At 31.6% G+C, this 19,900-nt stretch overlaps 1 protein-coding gene across 1 annotated transcript; it reads right to left on the bottom strand.

Moving 5' to 3' along the window:
• Window positions 1-16,543: 16,543 nt before the first annotated feature.
• LOC118063452 (protein IQ-DOMAIN 17) lies at window positions 16,544-19,290 on the bottom strand. The gene is made up of 5 exons (XM_035077491.2): window positions 18,950-19,290; window positions 18,516-18,833; window positions 18,126-18,371; window positions 17,814-17,951; window positions 16,544-17,717 (listed from the first exon to the last, which is right to left on the bottom strand). The coding sequence occupies exons 1-5, from the start codon at window positions 19,070-19,072 to the stop codon at window positions 16,872-16,874; spliced, it is 1,671 nt and encodes a 556-aa protein (XP_034933382.1). The 5' UTR covers window positions 19,073-19,290; the 3' UTR covers window positions 16,544-16,871.
• Window positions 19,291-19,900: the final 610 nt, after the last annotated feature.

Here is a 19,900-nt window from a genome sequence, read left to right on the forward strand (position 1 = left end):
ATGATTTAATATGTGAACGTGCATAGCATCAAGGGTTTGTACAAAAGAAAAAAGAATTGAGATGCTTTAAGTTACAAGAACAAGTTTAATTTTCTAGACCACTTGATTTTACTACTTGCTGAATAGCTATAAATCATTGAATTTTTGTTTGGAAAATTAAAAAAGAATAGAAATGCTTTAAGTTACAAGAACAAGAAAATTACTCTTTTTAGGTCGCACCCTCGCGGCGGAGCGTAGGGAAGCGGGACCCTCAATTGATTTCGGGGTTTTTGTTTATTTTTATGTAAAGGAGTCCTAATTGGTCACTAGGAACCCTAATTGGTCTTTCAGAGATTCTAAGGCAAGGGACTGGTTGCGTAAAGGGAAGGTATTAACACTCCTAGTACGCCTTACCTAAGGTAAACTGCTTGGTGTTTGGTTTGCTTTATAATTGCTATGGTGTTGGTATTTTCTAATCCCATCAGTTTTCCTAGGTTAAGTTTGCTATGATGAACAAACTTGGACTCAAAATCTAAAAAGAGAGAACCTTTGATCAATGTGGATCACACCCTTAGATATGTCTAAAAAGTACCAAGGAGAACCAATGCAGATTTTTTAAAATCTGTGTTTGATTCAAACTAAATTTATTGAGATAGAAATCCAAGGAGATTCCATGTGCTTTAAAAGCTCATTTTTCTCTTAGTATTTCAAGAGTTTGCGACTCGTAAATCGTAAGGAGGAAGGACAAAAATTTAGAAAGCTAAGGAAATTCAAAACACTTTAAAAGCCTCGTTTTGCCTTGGTGTTTCAAACATTCACGACTCATAAACCATGGAGTCAAAAGTTGAAATGTCCTCAATTATAATTGAGGCTTTTTTCAAGGATGTGTGATGACTTATTATTCCTTGAAAATTATTTTAGATATTTACCACTTATGGTTTCTTTATCCAAATATTAACAGTCAATAATAACAAATTATTCCCAATAATATTTTGGATATTTATTCCTTAGGGATTTCTTTATCCAAACATTAGTGGTGAATAATAAATAAATTCCCCTAAAATAAAATTTTTATATTTTTGAAATATTGGTCAACACCCTTTGGAGTTTTACAAGCATGTTGTAAAATCCAGAATGCAAGAAAATAATTTTTGTGTTTACGAAATCCATACTAAAACATATGTTTCTTTTAAACTTCGAATATTTTTTTTTTTAAAAGAGAAAATTCAAAATATGTTAAGGTATTGGCCATAGACAACACACAAGAAAACATTTTTTTACAAAAAACGCTCCAGTGATTAAGCATAAATGATAAACCATTGCATGCTTTTTTAAAACAAACACTCCGACAGTACAAATGATAAACCATTATACATGGATGATGCATTTACACGCCAAAACACTATTCAAGAGGGAAATTGCATTTAAAGAAGACCCGGCTAATGTTCAAGTGAATTATATTTCACTTGAACAATACAAAAACAAAGGAAAGTGCATGAAAAGAGGTGAAGAGAACAGCCTGGAGGAACATAAAGGAGCTGCAATGCTGTTGAAGGCTTACTGGCTAGTCGATCAGTGTTGCCGTTTGTTCCAGCTCTTCCCCCCTATTCTCTATTCTTCTCCTTAGTTTTAACCTCTACAATCTTCATCCCTCTCTCTCTAATGGTTATCTACACTTTTCTTCTCCCCTGTTCTGAAGGAAGACGAAGGAGCTATAACGCTGTTGAAGGCTTACTAGCTAGTCAATCAGTGTTGCCGTCTGTTCCAGCTCTTTCCCCCTATTCTCTGTTTGTCTCATGAGTTTTAACCTTTACAATCTTCATCCCTCTCTCTCTCTCTACTAGTTATTTAAACTTTCTTCTCCCCTGTTCTACAGATTTTATTTTCAGAAAAGGGAGCAACCCGAAAGGCATTCCCAGCTTCTTTTCTTGTTTCTCTTCTCTTTTTTCATATTTGTTTTCTCTTGTTTTCTCTGTTTTCTCCTCTTTTCTGTACTGCTTCCATTCTCTCTCTTTTTTTTTTTGTCCCCCCACTTCTCCTAGCAGAGGAGGCTTATAACCTAAAACGCAACTCTATTTAGGAAAAAAATATTACATTAACTCTAGGGTGTAATCTCGGGTAAGCAGAAATAGGAAACCAAAATATTTTAATTCTGATTTTGTGATCATATCTGATTTCTTTCCAGTATTTTAGAGAATGGTGTGGCTCCTTTCTTTCCTTCTGACCATGAGACACCAGTTGTTTCCTTTGAGCTGAGGTAATAAAAACGTGGTCTGTAACTCCAAAAAATCAAGCATGATGATAAAGGAAAACAACATGAATTTGTAGAGAAAAAGGAAAGAACTTAGCCGAGGGGAGGGGTTGTTCTCAAAATAACAAAGGACAGTGTTATGTTAATTATATCTTCATGAAGGGGCTGTGCAATTTGTGTTAAAACAAAAGTTAGTACGGCATCTTAAAAATGAGAGCAAAACGTGATCAGCTCCCTTATTTTCCTTTTCTGATCGAATTCCTGTTCTTTAATTCTTCATCTGGAAAAATTTCTCTCTAATTTTATCTTCAATCAACTTCCTTATTTTAGCTCCTTTCCCATTTTGTCCTTGGTCCAAAAAAAAAAAGCTACAAATTGGCCTGCAAAAGGTCTTCAAACTTTAAGCATCTTGCAATTGTGCCCTTGCAAACTCGGGCACAAATCTTTCTTGCGGCAGGAATCTCTTCTTTCACACTAGATATTTATACGGGAATATCTTGAGCTTCTGATATCGAAATCAAGCAATTCAAAAGCTCAAATTTATCTACATGTCCAGGACTACAACTTTGATAAAGGATTTAAAGTGAGATAAATTCATTTTGAATAACAGAATTGCAACCAAACTCGGTTGGAAACCTTCTCACAACAAGATTCTATGTTTTCATGCTAGATTTCAAATAGGAATATCTTGAGCTTCTGATATCGAAATCAAGCAATTCAAAAGCCTAAATTTATCTACTTATCCCGAAATACAACTTTGATGAAGGATTCAAGGTGAGATAAAATCGTTTTAGATACCAGAATCTAGCAAAGATCTAGTTGGTTAAAAAGGTTTTCTTGATCTGACAGATATTGACAATGCCGAGCATCCTGATATGACTAAGAGTATGACCTATGAACAAATCAACAAAATTTGTGATAGAAATAGAGTCTTTAGTGCAAAACTCAGGCCAGGATCCTTCTCACGGTAAAATTCTCTACTTCCACATTAGATATTCAAACAGGAATATTATGAGGTTTTGACATCGAAATCAAGCGATTCAAGAGTCCCAAATTCATCTGCACTTATAGAGATATAACTTTCATGAAAGATAAAAGAATGAGATAAATTCATTTTGAATAACAGAATTGCAACCAAACTCGGCTGGAAACCTTCTCACGGCAAGATTCTATGTTTTCACGCTAGATTTCAAACAGGAATATCTTAAACTTCTGATATTGAAATCAAGCAATTCAAAAACCCAAATTCATCTATGTGTCCCAGACTACAACTTTGATGAAGGATTCAAAGTGAGATAAAATATTTTTAGATAACAGAATCTAGTAGGAATCTAGTTGGTCAAAAAGGTTCTTGATCTGACAATGTCTAGCATCCAAATCTGATTGGGAGTCTGCCCTAAGAACAGTGATCCTTAAGACCCAATAAAGGTGTAGATCAATTTTACAACATGTCATGAGTGACAAAATATAGCTAGGATGGTCAGATATTGTACGAAACCAAGTCAGAATCAGAGCCTAAGTTGGAACAAAAAATTGTGACAACACTAGAATTATTATTTTTTAAAAAAAATACAAATTCTGAGATATTTATCCAACCTTAAAAACAAGATAAAAAGGAACGAATTTAGCATTATGAAGAATTATAGTTAGTCTAAGAAACCTGACGATTTTAACAACAAATGAGAAGGATAAAGAGGGCAGAAAACAGCTCAAACAGTGTTAAAAAAAAACATTGCTTTCTTCTCCGCTTTTGTCGATTTTCTAGCAACATGAGCTACACTCCTGCATATGGTTCAAAAAAGATACACACCATTTTCAGTACGTGAGGTCCAAAAATGAGTAATAATATCTTGTAATTTAGTTTGTTTTTCACTTGTTATAGTTTGAGAAATTAACAATTAGAACATGAACTTTATACATGCATTAACATTTAATATCCTTACCCAAGATAATAATAAAAAATATTCATTTACAATATTGTTATTATTTTGTATTTAATTGCTAAAGAGTCGTTATAATACTAATATTATAATTTTGCTATCAATCTATAATTACTAATTTTTCATCAAACTAATATTATAATCTTATCTGGAGCTAAAATTTTTATTAAGGCATTTCATCAAACACCTTGTTTGCATCCAAGTTTCATGAGATCCATTTGAATCAAAACTACAAAAAAAAAAAAAAAAAAAAAAACCTCTTAATCCAACCACAATGTTAAAATATCCAAAAAGAAAATCTATTGGAAGAAAACAAAAAAGAGTCTCAGAAAATAGGGATGTTTTTGTCTCCACTGCAGACCTAGAAAAAATTGAAACAGCCAATTCTAGAAACGCCGTTGATAAAATCTGAAACAACCATCCCTAGCAACCCCAACGGTAAATTTTATATGGAAGTGGAGTCGAAAATGGAATTCTATTTCAGGTGTGTCGTCTCAATTTCAAAACCAAACGTGACCTAGTGATTTTGGTCAGTACCTATTGATGGCATCCAGGGGTATCCCTGTCAACCTGGAAAACACCTTTTTCTAATCTACAACACGTCTCCCCTCTCTTTTTCTGGTCAGTCTAATGATTAAATAAGTATCATTCTGATGATTAAATAAATATTTGACTTTGTTTCATCAACTAACAAGCATTTTAAAAAATTAATAGGATAGAATATGTGTCTTTATATATATATATATCACATGCCAGGACAAAAGGGGGGGGGGGATCACTACTCTCTTATCAATGATTGTCTCTTATGAACACTTTCAAGTAGAAAGAGGATGGTGGTAAAAAGAGGGAGAATTTGAGATTGTTTCCACTAGGAGACTGTCAAACTCAGAAGATGCATTTGCAGACGATAATGTAAGAGATAGCAGCTTCACTGTTAATGGAGTTTGAGAAGTAAGTTTTTCAAGCAAAATCTTCAGGAATTATACTCAAAAGGCCTTTGAATTCGCAAACTAGCTAATTTAAATTTAGAGGAGGTTTTTTTTAGGTGTCCTAATGATTTTGAATCTGGAGATTTTGTGCTGAAAGTTTTAGCTTGGTGGATATAGAAAAAGATAGGGCTCTACCTAAGCTTCAACTCTGAGTATTTTGTACTGAAAGTTTTAGCTTGGTGGATAAAAAAAAGATAGGGCTCTACCTAAGCTTCAACTGCATATAGAAAGAGTTTTTAAATTCATTGTCATGAATATTCGATGAAAATAAGAGTTACATAATTTTCTCAAATTCGTTTTTATTTTTTCGTTAATTGCATATAGATTATTGAGACATGATTTCCAATGTATTCTTCATCGAAACTTGTTATTCATGTTATGGCAAGTTTTTTTTTTAAAAATAGTATTTATTTTTTCAGTCATCAAAATTTGTGTTCCAATTTTTTCCATATATACAGTAAATTAGGTTTGATGATTTTTTTTTTTATAAGGTTATCACGGTATAAAAAAAATATACAGATATTTAGTATATGCTCGTTTTTTAAGGAAAAAAAATTGTTTTAGTGCTCAAGAAAGAAATTAAAATTTGGAGACAAAAAAATAAATTTAAGACAAAAAATGAGTCTGTTTTACATGGATTATATATGGAGAGCCTTTTTAGTCCCTATCGTTTTAAAACCTTTTTTTTTTTTATTGGTTCAAAATTTATTTTGTTCATTTCTTAGTTCCTACATTTAAAAAAGGAGAGAGAAATTCCTCAAAAAATCACAAAAAAAGAGAAAGTTGTTAGTTGATCATATTTAAAAAACAAAAACAAAAAGCCATTGTTTTGTGTCAATGGATTCTCTATAATAAAAGGTTCAATTTAGATGTTTTTTTTACCTATTATCTTGTAAAAAAAAAAATAGATTGAGGTAGAATAAGATTTTTTTTATTATTTTGTGCTTTTTGGCCAATTTTGTAGTGTTTTAAGTTGATAAATTAGTTTATTGATATTATAAAGGTGTTTGTTAAATGTTTTTAAGTGAAAATATATTAAAAAATAGTTTTTGAATAAAAAAACTCGAACCTAATTTTCAAACACCTCTCTAATAATCAAAAATTAAACATGAAAATAATGTCATCTATCATTTGCAAGCCAATGCATGTGGCCTTTTTGTATGGGCCAGATGCATTCGCCCACCTAAATAGATATGTCTGATGTCTTTTCACTATTTTTTTCTTCAACTTAAAATTAAATTTATTAAAATAAATTAATTAGAAATATATGAGGAGTATTATTATATTCAATATTGTTTAGTTTTGAATTTGTTTTTCCTAATAAGATTATAGCATTTTTTTTTATAATATTAGCAAGCACTTATTTTGAACTATTATTATTGATTGTTTTTATAAAAAATTATTTAGTTTCTTTGTGGATGTTTGTTTTAGTTTTGTATAATTAAATAAAAATATATATTTAAAAAGAAAATCAATTGAATCAAGTACATGACTCGGTTTCAACTTTTGTGAGTTAATCTAGGTTTAACTAGAATGATAAAACCATCATCCTCTTATTGCTTTTAAAAAGGTAAAATGATGTTACCATTTTACTTCAATTTAAATTGAGATTTATTAAAATAAATTAAATCAATATATGTTTTGGGTTTTTTAACTTAACTCCTCCAATTACTTCATTATTATATGTTTCACAAGTGTTATATTGTTTTATTTTTTAATTCGTTCGCTTAAGAATTATCACAACATTATTTTATTGTTCAAATAAGTTATTATTTGCAAACAATTATTTTGACAAAGAAATGTCCAAATAAATGAACTCATTAATAAGGTGAAGGAATTTTAATTAAAGCGATACAATTTTTTTATCCTTGTTTGTTCAAATATGTTTTGTTTATTTTTATTGCTTTTTGTTTTTATTGAATAAACAACATGGCTTCCCAAGCTAATATCTTTTTTGAAAATATATCATTAAAAAAGAAGGAATTCTAAGAAAATAAATACATTTTGTTTTAATTGAATTTAAATTAGTACTCTTCTTACAAAAAAAGAATGATAATCTATTATCTTATAATAGTAAAAAAAAAAGTGAAGAGCTCTTTATGACACAAGATCAAATATCTTAATTTGTTTATTTTTCTCAACTTTCCGACTCAATCTTTTATTAGTGTTAACAGTTCTTTAAAATTAATTAGCACATATACTTCTCGATTCATTTCATTAAATGTATGGAAAAATGTTTGATAGCAAAAAAGTTGCTCCCAAAATTGAGTAACAACTTTATGTAAAAATATTTGTTTCAGATTGCAGCATTACAATAGGAATCAAACAAAAAAATTACAAAGCCAATTCTCAATCATTCCAAGTTAACCCGCTAAATTCACGATCTTATTCATTGACTCCATTAGGTTTAATAACATTTATTTAACTATTTTTTTTAGCTATACAATAAAAAAAAAGTTTGCAAGATAAAGAACTAACCCAATATTAAGATATTTATTTAGTATCGCGATAACAATATAGAAAGAAAATCCAAACAAATTATGAGACTCAATTTCCTATCAACCCAAGTTAACTTTTCAAAATTACAATCTGGATCATGGAATTTACTGGGTTTAATAATTTTATTTTTTAAAAAATATATTTTTTATTTAACTATAAAAAAAGTCACTTACAAAATTAATCATCAGCCAAATGTTAAAATGTTTATTTGAGACAACAATAAACCTTCAAAAACCAAACCAAAACAAATAATGAAATCTAATTCAAAATCAATCAAATATTAGAGATTGCAATTGGAAGAAAAAAATAAGTTAGTAAAAAAAAATTAATAAAATCATAATGTTGAAGGATGAAATAAAAAAATATTAAAAAAAAGCTAAGTACACAAGTCGATTGGCCTAACACACTTATGCTTTAAAAAAGCACAGGCATGCGGGCCTAGGCCAGCCCATATGCTTGGGCCTTCTTTTGTTTATTTTTTTTTCTTTTTTTAAAAGGATGGATGACATGTCATCTATCTTAAAAAAAAAAAAAAAAAAAGGCAATGTGTTGGCTGTTGTTCTAAATGTCATGGCCAGAAAATCATGCAGCCAACCCCCAAGGGTAAAACTCATTTTCTCTTATTTTGTTCAGCCAAAAACACCTAAGAAATACCATGATGAGAACATTAAAAACCCATTTTGATATTAAATTAACATTTAATCAGTTAAAAAATAAACTGAAATATCTAATTATTAACTAAATTAAATATAAAATTAATAAACTAAATAATAAATCTCACAATAACCATTTTTGTTAAATTTAGTTGCAGAGAAAATTTGTTTCTATAATTTTTATGGAAAGGTTGAGATGGCTAGTGAAATTGAATTATTGTACGTCTTGGTTAAAAAACACTGCACTAATTATATATCACATTTCTAAATCGTGATATTAGTTAAATGTAATGGTTCTAACCACGACATCTAAAAATTATATATTACTTCATCAAAAACTCTTTGTTTCTTTTAGCATTATAAGAAAGGAGTAGAGTCATCATAAATACCAAACCCCATCTAAAATTCTGTATGAATAAACTGAGGTATAGCTGATGTCATTTTCCATGGATATAGAATAGTAAAAGAAATGAGTAGAATCATCATTAATACCAAACGAGAGCAAAAAAGAATGATTTGTTTCCCTATATGGTTAATTAATATATATATTATAGTTTTGCATCATTTAAAATTTTTATACCGCGGCAGGAAAAGCTAGCTACCATGGTGTAAAAACCACACATAATGAAGTTAAGTAATTAAAGAAGTAAAGCAATGGTGTTACCAGATTTTTTTGCATTTGAACTTGAAGGTCACCTTTTATCTTTCCCATCACCTCATACTTTTCTTTTCTTCACACTCTTTTAGATGAAGATTGGGAACCAAAGCATCCCAAGTAGATTCTGTAGCTTAGCTTTTCACTAACATGTAATCCAGGAGGATGGCTTGTTAGTACAATGCATGTGTGACGCTAGTGGCCACTCCCGCTACCTCAATACACTCTACACGCCCTTGCTTGGAAATAAGATTTGTAAAGAAGAAAAGCCGCAAACTTTCTCCAATAGTCAACTTGCCCTAGACTACGGTGATTCAATATTTTGCCACCCCTTCTTCTTTAACCCTAGCTCACTAATGACCTAATGGTGGCCCCTGAAAGTCGAATGAAGGGAATCTAATGATCATCGGCATGAAAAGGAATTTTAGCTAGGAAAGCATCCTCGAATATTTTATTTTAAAATATTTTTAATTTAAAAATATATCTAGAGCCTGATCAATAAATGATTTCTCAGCCGAAACACGATTTCTATATCTGGATTTGTTCATGCCATTATCGTACATTGATTGGTCCATAATTAATATTCATTTTAATGGCTCTAATATGCGGTAAAATGCCATGAACTTTTTTTTTATATATGAAGTACAGAAAGAAAACCAAAGGTAGAAGCCAAAAGTTATGTAGGCAGTCCAAGCCCTTGTGGGTTCCTGCTTTCTTTGTTTCTCTTGGTTTCTTTGAACATTATAAGCGGGTAGCTCTTACGGATTTCAAGGCAGAGGGCACACTGCCACACTCACTAACTTGATTTTCTTTCACTAAAAAAAAAAGGGTCACTAATTTCATAATCATTAATTCTTTATGGATTTCAGTGTGGAAAAGACTTGAATAGATATCATTGCAGTAGCGGAAAAAAAAAGGTAAAAATCAGAGCACATGGTTTGGTTTCAGCTTGATGTGTTTTCTGCAAGACTGGCCCCTTTTATATACATGGGGAAAGGCAAAAAGGCTGCTTTTGTATGTCAGAAAAGGGGTAGAGGAACCCGTGAAAACTGGGTTGCAGAGATGCAGAAGAAAATGGGCAGAGGAAGATACCTCAAAGATCATGGTTGCTTCACGCTTGGGTCCATTGTATTTCTCTTGTCTCTTGCCTACCAAACATTGGCAGTCTGGCATAAATAATATATAACAAGAAGAAACTAGCATATTCTTAATTTCTTATATTCTATTATGATTATAAATATTAACTAAAACTAATTCCCTTTGAACAAACATTATTCATACATACTTCAAGCTATTGCTCAGTGTAACGATATACAACAAATTTGTTCTTTCCACCAAAATAAACAAATTATCTATCATGATAAGATCATCTTGTCGGAATTGATGTATGGTGGTGTTGGAGTTGGTGTATAGTGGTTTTAGAGTGGTGGTATGATGTGGTAACTTTTTTTTTCTTCTTTTCCCCTTTTTCTCTTTTCTTCTTTTAAAAATCATGATGATCATGCAAAGTTTCAGAATTGTATTTTTTCTTTATTAAGATTTTAATTTTAACCTTTATTTTTTTTTTATTATTCTTGATACTTTTGTAAATTTTAATTTGTTTTCAATTTTATTTTTCAATCATAATATGTGATATGTTATGTTTTTCAATTTGGTTTTTATTCTTTTGGTTGTTGTTTTTTAGTTATTTTTGTCAAATTATTTTGTTTTTTTCAATTTCACTTTTCAAACAAAAATTTGATTTTTTTTTTTGTGATATGTTGTGTTTTCCAATTTAATCCTTATTATTTTGATTGTTTTAAATTAATTTTTCTTTTCGATCTCACCCTTCAATAAAAATTTAGTAGTTGTCCTCTCATTTATTTTCTTATTTCAATTTTGATTATTATTCTTTTAATTAATATTTTTTGTTTTGGATCATTTTATGAAATTGAATTTTATTTCCAATGTCATTCGTGTTTTTTTTTTTTTTCAAATTGGTGCTTCTGGTCTAATGATTCGGGTCACAAGTTTGAAAAATTAATGCAAATTGACATTTTTTTTTTTACTTTTCAATAAATATAGTCAATTTTAATATTTCATTATTTTTCATCACATTGTTTTTATATTTTTCAAGTTAAGTTATAAATAATTAAAAAGAAAAGGAAAAGGAAGAAAAAAAAAAAAAAAAAGTAAAAGTAATAAAAAAGAGGGAAAATATAGTTAAAAAAATAGGATAAATAATTGATTTTAACAAGCTAAGGATTAAGTTGAAGAAGGGGGGAAAATCATGAATAATTTGGGATGCAATTGAGGATATAATTTTTAAAAAGGGGTTTGGTTTGGATAAAATCAAATGAATTGAGGGACCAAGGATGAATTTGTAATAAATTGTCAAACTCTAGGGTTCAAGTAATTCAATCAGGGATGAAATTGAAAAAAAAAGAGATGAAATTGAAAAAAAAATAGAATTTATGAAAAAATTAACAAAAAATAAATAGTTTTAGAAACCAAAGATTAAATTGGAAAAAGTGGAAAAATTAAAGGGTTCAATTAAACCATTTAGAGTGAAACTGAAAAGAAAAATCAAAGATTAAAACCTAAATTGAATGAAAATTAAAAAATCAAAAGGTTAAGGACTACAATAATATAACAATGTTGTTTTTATAAAATAAAATAAAATTAAAAATAAGAAGTAAAAATATCACCCCTTTTTTTTATTTCTTTCCCAGATGAAATCCCAGAATTTTAGCCTTAAAAATCCAACAATAATTGATTTATTATCAAAAATCAATCCTATAATTTAATCACTGGATTTTGGCCCAAAAAATCTAGCAATCTTTGATTGATTCTCAGAATTATATCCCATGATTCTAGCCATTCTCACACCTATAAATAGCATAGATTAGGAGACAAGAAAAGAAAAAAGAAAAAGGAAAGGAGAAAGGAGCGAGCATAAAGTTTTCTGTAGGTATACGAGAAGCTTTCATTACCAAAGAAACCAACAGTCTCTAGTGATCTCTAAAAAAGGTATGTTCCTTTGATTTTATCACTTACATGAATGCCTTTTCTTTTATTTGATTCCTATAGTTATATATAGAGTTGTATTAAATCTTACTTCTAGTGGCAGATTTATTATCTAAATTATAAGTCTCTTAGGGTTCCAAGTCGTGTGCAATGATTTGTATATATAAAATGCATGCATGAATTATTAAGGAGATGAGAGTTCAAACCTTTAAAATTGTGTTTGCAATAAATAAATTCAAGGTTTTTTTATTTAGAAATATAAAAATTAGAACTTAAAAGATTTTTTTTAATGAGATGAATTTCAAAATCAACAAGTCTTTTACTTCTAGGGATCGATATTAAATTTTTCCCTAAAAATGATTAAAAAAAATTGTAAATAAGATTTGAAAATAATTAGAATATTTCATGGCAATTAAAAAGATATATAAATTTATATATATAAAAAAACATATAATGAAAGTAACCTTTCATTTAAAAGGATGCAATAAGGATAGCATTATTCTTTTTTTAAGTATAGCTAATTATTTACCTGAATCTTTATAATCGATGTTAATTTTTAGGATTTCTAATTTTCTCTAATTACCAAGTGTGACTCCAATTTTTTTTTTTATATATTTTCCTATTATATTTCAAAGAGTCACATTTATGTTCAAGTATGCCAACCATAGTTATTAAACCCGGTTGGGAGATTGACCCGGTCAAAGGACAGGGTCTCGGGTTTTATGGGTCCACCCGGGTCAACCCATAAACTCGGATTATTTTCTGGAAACCATGATGGGAGAGAGATGAACATGACGTTGTGGTTGTTTTGTGCAAAGAGAGAGCACGGACTTCTACTCTCATCACCCTCACCTCACAAAATTCATCTACCCCCTCTGCTCCTTGACTCCCCCATGCTTTAAACCTTCAAAACATCACACAAATCCTCTCTCTTTTACATCTTTCCCCTGCAAATTCCCGTGGTTCATCTACCCTCTCTTTTACATCTTTCCCCTCACAAAGTTAAAGACTTGTTAATGGTAATAAAGCTTGTGATGTTGTTGCTGGTACTGCTACAGTGCTACATGTTGCCTCTCTCTCTCAGTGTTAATAAAGTCTGCTAAATGTTAAACATGAATTCCAAAAAGTGAAGCCGACTTAGGATCCAAAAACGCTCAAATCCAGTTCCAATCTGGATAAAAGAAATAAAAGGATGAGAATAACGGCAAAGGGCTACCACCACTAGGAAGAAGAAAGCCTTTAGTACCTGATTTCCCGCTCTTAGTCATCGCTTTGTGAAGGAGTGGGTGAATAAACATCCAGCAAAGGCTCGTCGATCCACCATAAAGGGACATTTTCGACCATGTTTTGAAGCAAAGCAAGGAAAGGCCTCAAGATCTCCAAATCCAGATCGAGTTGCAAATCACAATCATCTCAAGCAAATCTAACTTCAAAACGCAGGGTCTCGTCCGGGTTTGTCCGAGTCACCCGGGTCATGGGTCGACCTGCTGGGTCGACCGGGTTTTGCCGGGTCGTTGCACTGGCTGGTCTTTTAACAAATCCGAACTGGTCCAGCCACTGGGTCAGCCGGGTCCCGGGCCAACCCGCCGGGCCAGTCCGGGTTTAATAACATTAGTGCCAACATGGCATGACAAATTTTTATAAGGGTGCTTTAAAGTGAAAATAGGTTAAAAATGAGTTTTTGATTCTAAATAAATTCATTTTTATTTTCCAATTACCTTTCTAGTAGTTGAAAAATTAAAAAGTAGAGAGTGCATCATTTACTTTGTTTTTATATAAAAGATAGATGAGATGTCGTCTGTTATTTAAAAAAAGAAGTCCAAGCATTAAAGCCTAGATCTTCAGCCCAATTACTATGTCCATTTCTATTTTTTTTAGGTTTTCATTGAAATGCATTATGAATAAAAAAAGAAATAAATACCTTAAAACGATATTAATAGCACTTTTCAATTATGCCTTGGTTCTTAAATTTATAGGGTGCTGACAATTTGTTTTTCAATTGTTGTGTACCTAATATGTAAAAATAAGAGATAAAAGATTGTTTAATTGAAAAAAAGTTACTTTTCTTTAACGTTTTTTTGATATATTTGTTTACATTATTTTATCACATTTTTTTTTTCCTTCAAAAACATGTTGGATATTGAGACATTGCCTTAATTTTATTTTTAAACTTGCTTTAGATAGTAACCGGTTTTTTAATTAAATAAATTTTTTTTGTACAAATAATTCAATAAAAAATAAATTTTAGATTAAAAAAAATACATTTCTTATCGATGATTTTATTCATTATTATTCCTATGAATTTTTTTTTATATAATTAATAGGTTAAATAAAATAAATAAATTTCAAGAAACAAGGTTACCAAACTTGATGATTATTATAGTCTAAATCACAAGTTAAGCAAAGTAACTTTATTTATTCTGGATTAATTTAATATATTATTATTTTAATATTTATTTATAAAAAAAGATTTGAATTGAGATTATTTTAATTTTTTTTTTTAAAAAAATCAAACAAGATTTTAATTGTATAAGCTAAGTTGCGATATTGATTGCACTATGTTACGTCGATTCTTACACAATTTGCTCTCAAACCGGGCCTTATACGATGAGGAGTCATTATGTTGACTTAAAACTTCACTTGGATTTAAAAAAAAAAAAAAAAAAAAAACCCTCTGCGGCGGCAGGCGAGATGAACTGACTGGTTTTATTGAAAACCGGAGCTCTTTAACCCAAAAGTACAATTGGGAATTCAATACAATTACTAAAGTAGACATAAAGTCTAATAAGACTGATAGAAGGTCCAAGAAAAAGCGCGAGGCAGGCCTAGTTCATTCAAGAAGATACGCTCGAGGTCCAAGTATCACAGAACAGGGCACGTGGTTTAGTGTGGGTTTGTTTTTGTAAAAATACTTTTTAATTCAAAATATATTTTAAAAAAAAATAATTTTTGACAATATCATATAAAAAATATTTTTAAATATAATAATTTAATATTTTTAAATAAAAAATAATTTAAAAACAAGTTAAAATAAATCATCAAGTGAAATGGTGTTTGGGTGGAACACTATTTGGCATTCCGGTTACGAATGAGGTTGAATGTTTGTTATAGTTATTGATATTTGGTTAAGTTAAAAAAAATGGAGTTTTGTTTGGGTGAAACTCATCATATTTGTGGCTATGTCTCAGGTTTAACAAAAACAAAAAATTGTTATTTTATTGCTTGTGTTTCACACCGTTTCTGTGCAGAGTGAATATAATTTATTATGTAGCCGAACTGTTCACTTTGCACAGTTTGGCTGAATCCATTGTTAATGGTCGAATTAGGTTTAGTATGGACCTAAATATATTGGACCGGGTCTGATCCAGTAAAAAAAATTATTTTTTTTAATTTTTAATTGTGTTTTATTTGAAAAACTAGTATTTAACATTATTCAATGTCACTGTATAAATTAGAAGGAGATCACATGATGACGTAGTATTTACAGAATTTAATCGTAATCCCAATTTTGTTCCTGATGATATTTTACTTGATTTTGTTGCACGCTTAAAAAACCATGTAAACTATATTTCTTGTCGAATGAATTTATGTAAAGTATTATTTATTTCATGATATAATAGCAGTAGTTAAATCTATAATATTTAAATTAAAAACCATCAATATTAATATATATCCTTTTTAGTTATTTTATAAATTCAATTTGAAAAATATTCGTAACCAAACACATTTAACTACTTTTTGTTCAACTTTAATTTCAACTATATTTTTAACCAAACATATATAGATACCAAACTAATCTCAACCAAAAATACTTTTTATAAAATAATTTTTTTCAAACTATAACCATGCTACCAAATATAATTTTTTATACATTTTAAAAACGGAAGTGTTTAATAAAGTCTTTTCTTTTTCTTTTTCTTTTTTTTAAAAAAACAAAGGTGGCATGACATCTCAGAAAAACAGGTAAAAATTAAAAAAAGAAAAAAGAAAAAAAAAGTGTTCGATTTAGAAGGTTGGGCAACCTTAACTAGCACGAATCCAAAATAAATCAACATGACGCCTCCTCTTGGGATTTCTCTCGAATGTCATGGCCGTCCTGATATAATGATTTCACTTAAGTCGGAGCTCCACAGACAATTAAAGTAGAGATAATTGAAACTTGAAAAATTGCCACTTCAACTCTCTCAAATATCTCCCACGACTTCTATTAAAATACATTAAAATAATAATTATTTTTTAATATTAGCATATTAAAATATCTAAAAATATCAAAAAATTAAATTAAAATAAAAAAATAAAAAAAATTTCAATTTTTTTAAAATACTTTTAAAATACAGAAAGAAATAAACAGATATAAGAAAACCACTTTATAGAAGATAAGGAAAAAACAAAACTTCAGGTTTTTCTTCCTGTAATCTTAGTCTCTCGTATATGGATTGCTTCAATTAAGGTATGACTTCTGTGCACTAGATAGATACTTTTTTTTTTTTTAACTGTGATTTTAAAAAGAATTAACATTTTATTTTATTTTTTTATTTCAAATTAATTATTTTAATATATTTATAATTAAATAAAAAACAACAATTAATCAATTCCAAACAAATATATACAGGCATATGAAAATCAGTTTACAACGGGGAATGAGTGACTAAAATGGTCAAGAATTATCTTGAGCTAGGAGGCCTCGACAAATCACCTCAAACAAATAATAATAATAAAAAAAAAAAAGGAGAGAGAGAAGACACACAACACAATGAATATCCAAGTCCCAACCACCTATCCAAAACTAAACTTATCTTTACTCTTCTGGTCAGTCACTCCATTATATCCCAACCACTTGTGATCACAAAAGACTTGAACATGCTCACAGTAAGCTAGCCCACCAACTGCATTATTAAATCATCTCAACCACCTCCTAAGATCGTTAGTTGAAGAAGGGGAAAGCTCACCACCAAAGCTATCCGTACAGCAAGAAGAATAGTTAGACTGTTGCTCGAGTCCACCCAAACGTGAACCGCTAACGCTCTTAAAGCTTGGACTCCTTAAACCATGGCCGTAACCAGCACCGCCATAAACTATACCGACATCACAAGGGTCGGGGGCTGGATACGAAAGCCGTTTTCTTGCAGACCCTATCCGGTCTCGTTCTGGTGTTGATGATCTTTGCCTTGGTGCACTCTGTGATCTCAATCTAGCCTTGGCAGACTCGGTTGCAGCCATGTAATTTGGCAATGTAGCATTACCATTACTACTAACGCCAGCACCACCCCTGATTCCATGTTGATTCAAATTTCCATTGTAAAAATAATTGGACCTTAAACTTGGTGTTTGAGAGGAATTACAACTTCTATCTTCTCTTGCACATCGTGGACTAGCTGAACGAACGTGAAGAGGCCTAGTTTTTGATGGGGAGGGTGTGATAGGAGAGTGGTGGAGTGGAGCAGTTTGATGAGCTCTATGGAGTGGAGAAGGAGCAGAGTGTGTCGCACCATTGTTTGATGAATTGGGTCTCTGGTGTTGGTGATGTTGGTTTTGGTTTGTTCTTCTAAAATTAGGAACTAAATATGAATAAGGTTGCGAGGTGTCAATTTCTACAGTTTTGATGGGGTCTCTTTGATCAGTTGAAGCTCTTGCTCTGCTGCTATTGTCCCATGGCTTTGCAGGCATCCATTGATCAAGCCACTGTGGTCTTTCTTTGAGCTCATCTTCATTGCCATTTGATGGGCTCCTGCCATTTCTCCATATCTTGGACATGGGTTTGAAAAAATTGAACCAATTAGCCATGAGCTATACTCCTAACAATTCAGAAAACAGGGGCAGAGAAAAGTGCAAGCAATGAACCTGCTGAGAGAAAGCTTGAGATAACGTCTTTTCACGCTTGAACGCAGCTTCTTTCCTGCGTTGCAACATGGCCTTGACTTCCTCAATGGAGTGTGGCCGATCATCCCAATCATCTGCAATGCTACTGCTTTCTCTTGACTGTCAAAATTTGATCCAACGCTGAACTACATTAGACTCTTATAGCTTTAAAGTACAAAATCATAAGGTCATTAATCTGTAGAAAAACCGTTGTTATTGCTTTGAATTAAGTTGAAGCAGAGTATGACCAGATTGAAATGCTAACCAATGCTTAGAAAGAACAGAACAAATTACCATGGATTTTCTATCTGAAATGTCTTGAAGATATCGCGATTCAAGCACGCTATTGGTGTCACTAAATGCAGATTTCCTGCTGCCTTCATGTGAGAGTCTCACGCGTTGATCAAGCACTCGAGCCTGCACTCGAGCCAGAGCTTGCATGCATCGCAGGGTCATCTTGGCCTGTTTTCTCACATTGTGTCCCCTTACTAAAGCTTGCAACTTCACTAGCCCTTTAAGTGCACGAAGAGCCCGCCTTGCCTACACACACCACAAATTAACACACCTTCTCTTCTAATCACTACAAATATTGATAATTCATGAATGCTTTTTCACTATTTGCAATGCAAGAGAGGAAAAAAAAATAGCATCTTTTTTTATGTATGTACAATATTCGTTTTTTACCAGGTATCCTCTAAAAGCTGTTTGAATGACAATGGCAGCATAATGTTCTCTAGGATGATATGAAGGCCTAGTGAGCCGAGCCACCTCCGCCGCCGCCTGGGCAGTGGCTCCAGCAGCTTCAGCTGCAGCTGCAGTAGCAACTGCTACTGGAATTGCATGCCTTTGCTCAGCTGCTGCAGCTGCCGACACATGGTCTGTTGGAGCACCTCCACCACCACCTGGGGATGCCTTAACATTTCCTGCCTTTGACAGGTTCTGATGTGTCGCTGTTTCTTGATTCGTAGGTTTCCTAAATAACCATCTTCTCTTCCCTCTCTTCTGCAAGAAGAAAAGCCCACAAAAGGGTCAGCCATTACAACTCAAAAACAGATCGAGAAACAACGAGAAATTAGTTTTCAATAGATAAAATTAAAAGAGAGGCGAAAAGAAAGGACCTTTTCTTCATCTTCTTCTTGGTCATGGCCAGCCCCAGTAGCCCTCTTGTCACTTTCTTTAGTTGGAGATCTAAACGCCCTTTTCACAGCAGTCAACCATGAGCTACCTCCCTTCTTCCCCATCAGATTAAAGATAAGTAGGTTAAGTTATACCAAGCTGCTGCATTTACACCAACCCCTTCTAGAAAAACATTATATCATAAGGAGCCAGAAAATTGAGGTAAGGATGATGGGGTCTTGCTTGCCTGATGCTAGCTAGCATGTGTGTCGTCTTTCTGAGGGAAGTTGCTGGGCTGTGAGAATAATAAAGTAACATCGATATAGAATGTAACGTGTGTACGTATTTATTAATTTGAACGTTTATATATATTTTTTTTTCTTTTCTTTTTTTCATGTGAGGTTAAAATTAAGTTGGTGTATTTTTTTGGTATGAAAATGGAGGAGACAGTAATGGTAGTGTCAGTGAGTCCGTCAACGTTAAATTGATCCATCTATGGACTGATTCAGACACAAACACAAATATAATTAAGTATCTAAGAGAACGTGGTGATCAGGAACAGAGTGTTATCGAGAAGAACGTTGAAAGTACAGTGAGGGAGGGAGTGCAAGTTGAGGTGAGAGGGAGGGTGAATTGCATAGGGCACCAAAAACAGCTTTAATGGGGAGGGGGGGGGGTACAAAGGTTCTTTCTTTTTCAATTTAAGCTTTTTGGAGTTTCACACACTTTCTATTTAAAAAAGAAAGGATAAAGTGACCTCGCATGGCATCACGTGAAAGCAGCAGCTGGTGAAAGATTATCTGATAGTCGATGGACCACAGTTCGGGCAATAGGCAGGTGTGTTTTGATTAGCTCACGGTTTGGACAACCTATCACTAAAATCAATGGTGATGACGCCCTCCCTGGAGGTTATTCTGCTGCTGCTTCGTTTTTTTCCTCTTTTAATTTCGTTG

The sequence above is a fragment of the Populus alba genome, chromosome 2 (assembly GCF_005239225.2).
Source record: "Populus alba chromosome 2, ASM523922v2, whole genome shotgun sequence".
Classification (NCBI taxonomy): domain Eukaryota; kingdom Viridiplantae; phylum Streptophyta; class Magnoliopsida; order Malpighiales; family Salicaceae; genus Populus; species Populus alba.

Bases quoted from the DNA above. Each gene is read 5' to 3' on its own strand.
- LOC118063452 (XM_035077491.2), bottom strand. From the start codon at position 19,072: ATGGGGAAGAAGGGAGGTAGCTCATGGTTGACTGCTGTGAAAAGGGCG. The intron at 18,834-18,949 runs GTCCTTTCTTTT...TTCTTCTTGCAG, and splicing joins AAGAAGAAGATGAAGAAAAG to AAGAGAGGGAAGAGAAGATG. The intron at 17,718-17,813 runs GTTCATTGCTTG...CCCATGTCCAAG, and splicing joins CTCAAGCTTTCTCTCAGCAG to ATATGGAGAAATGGCAGGAG.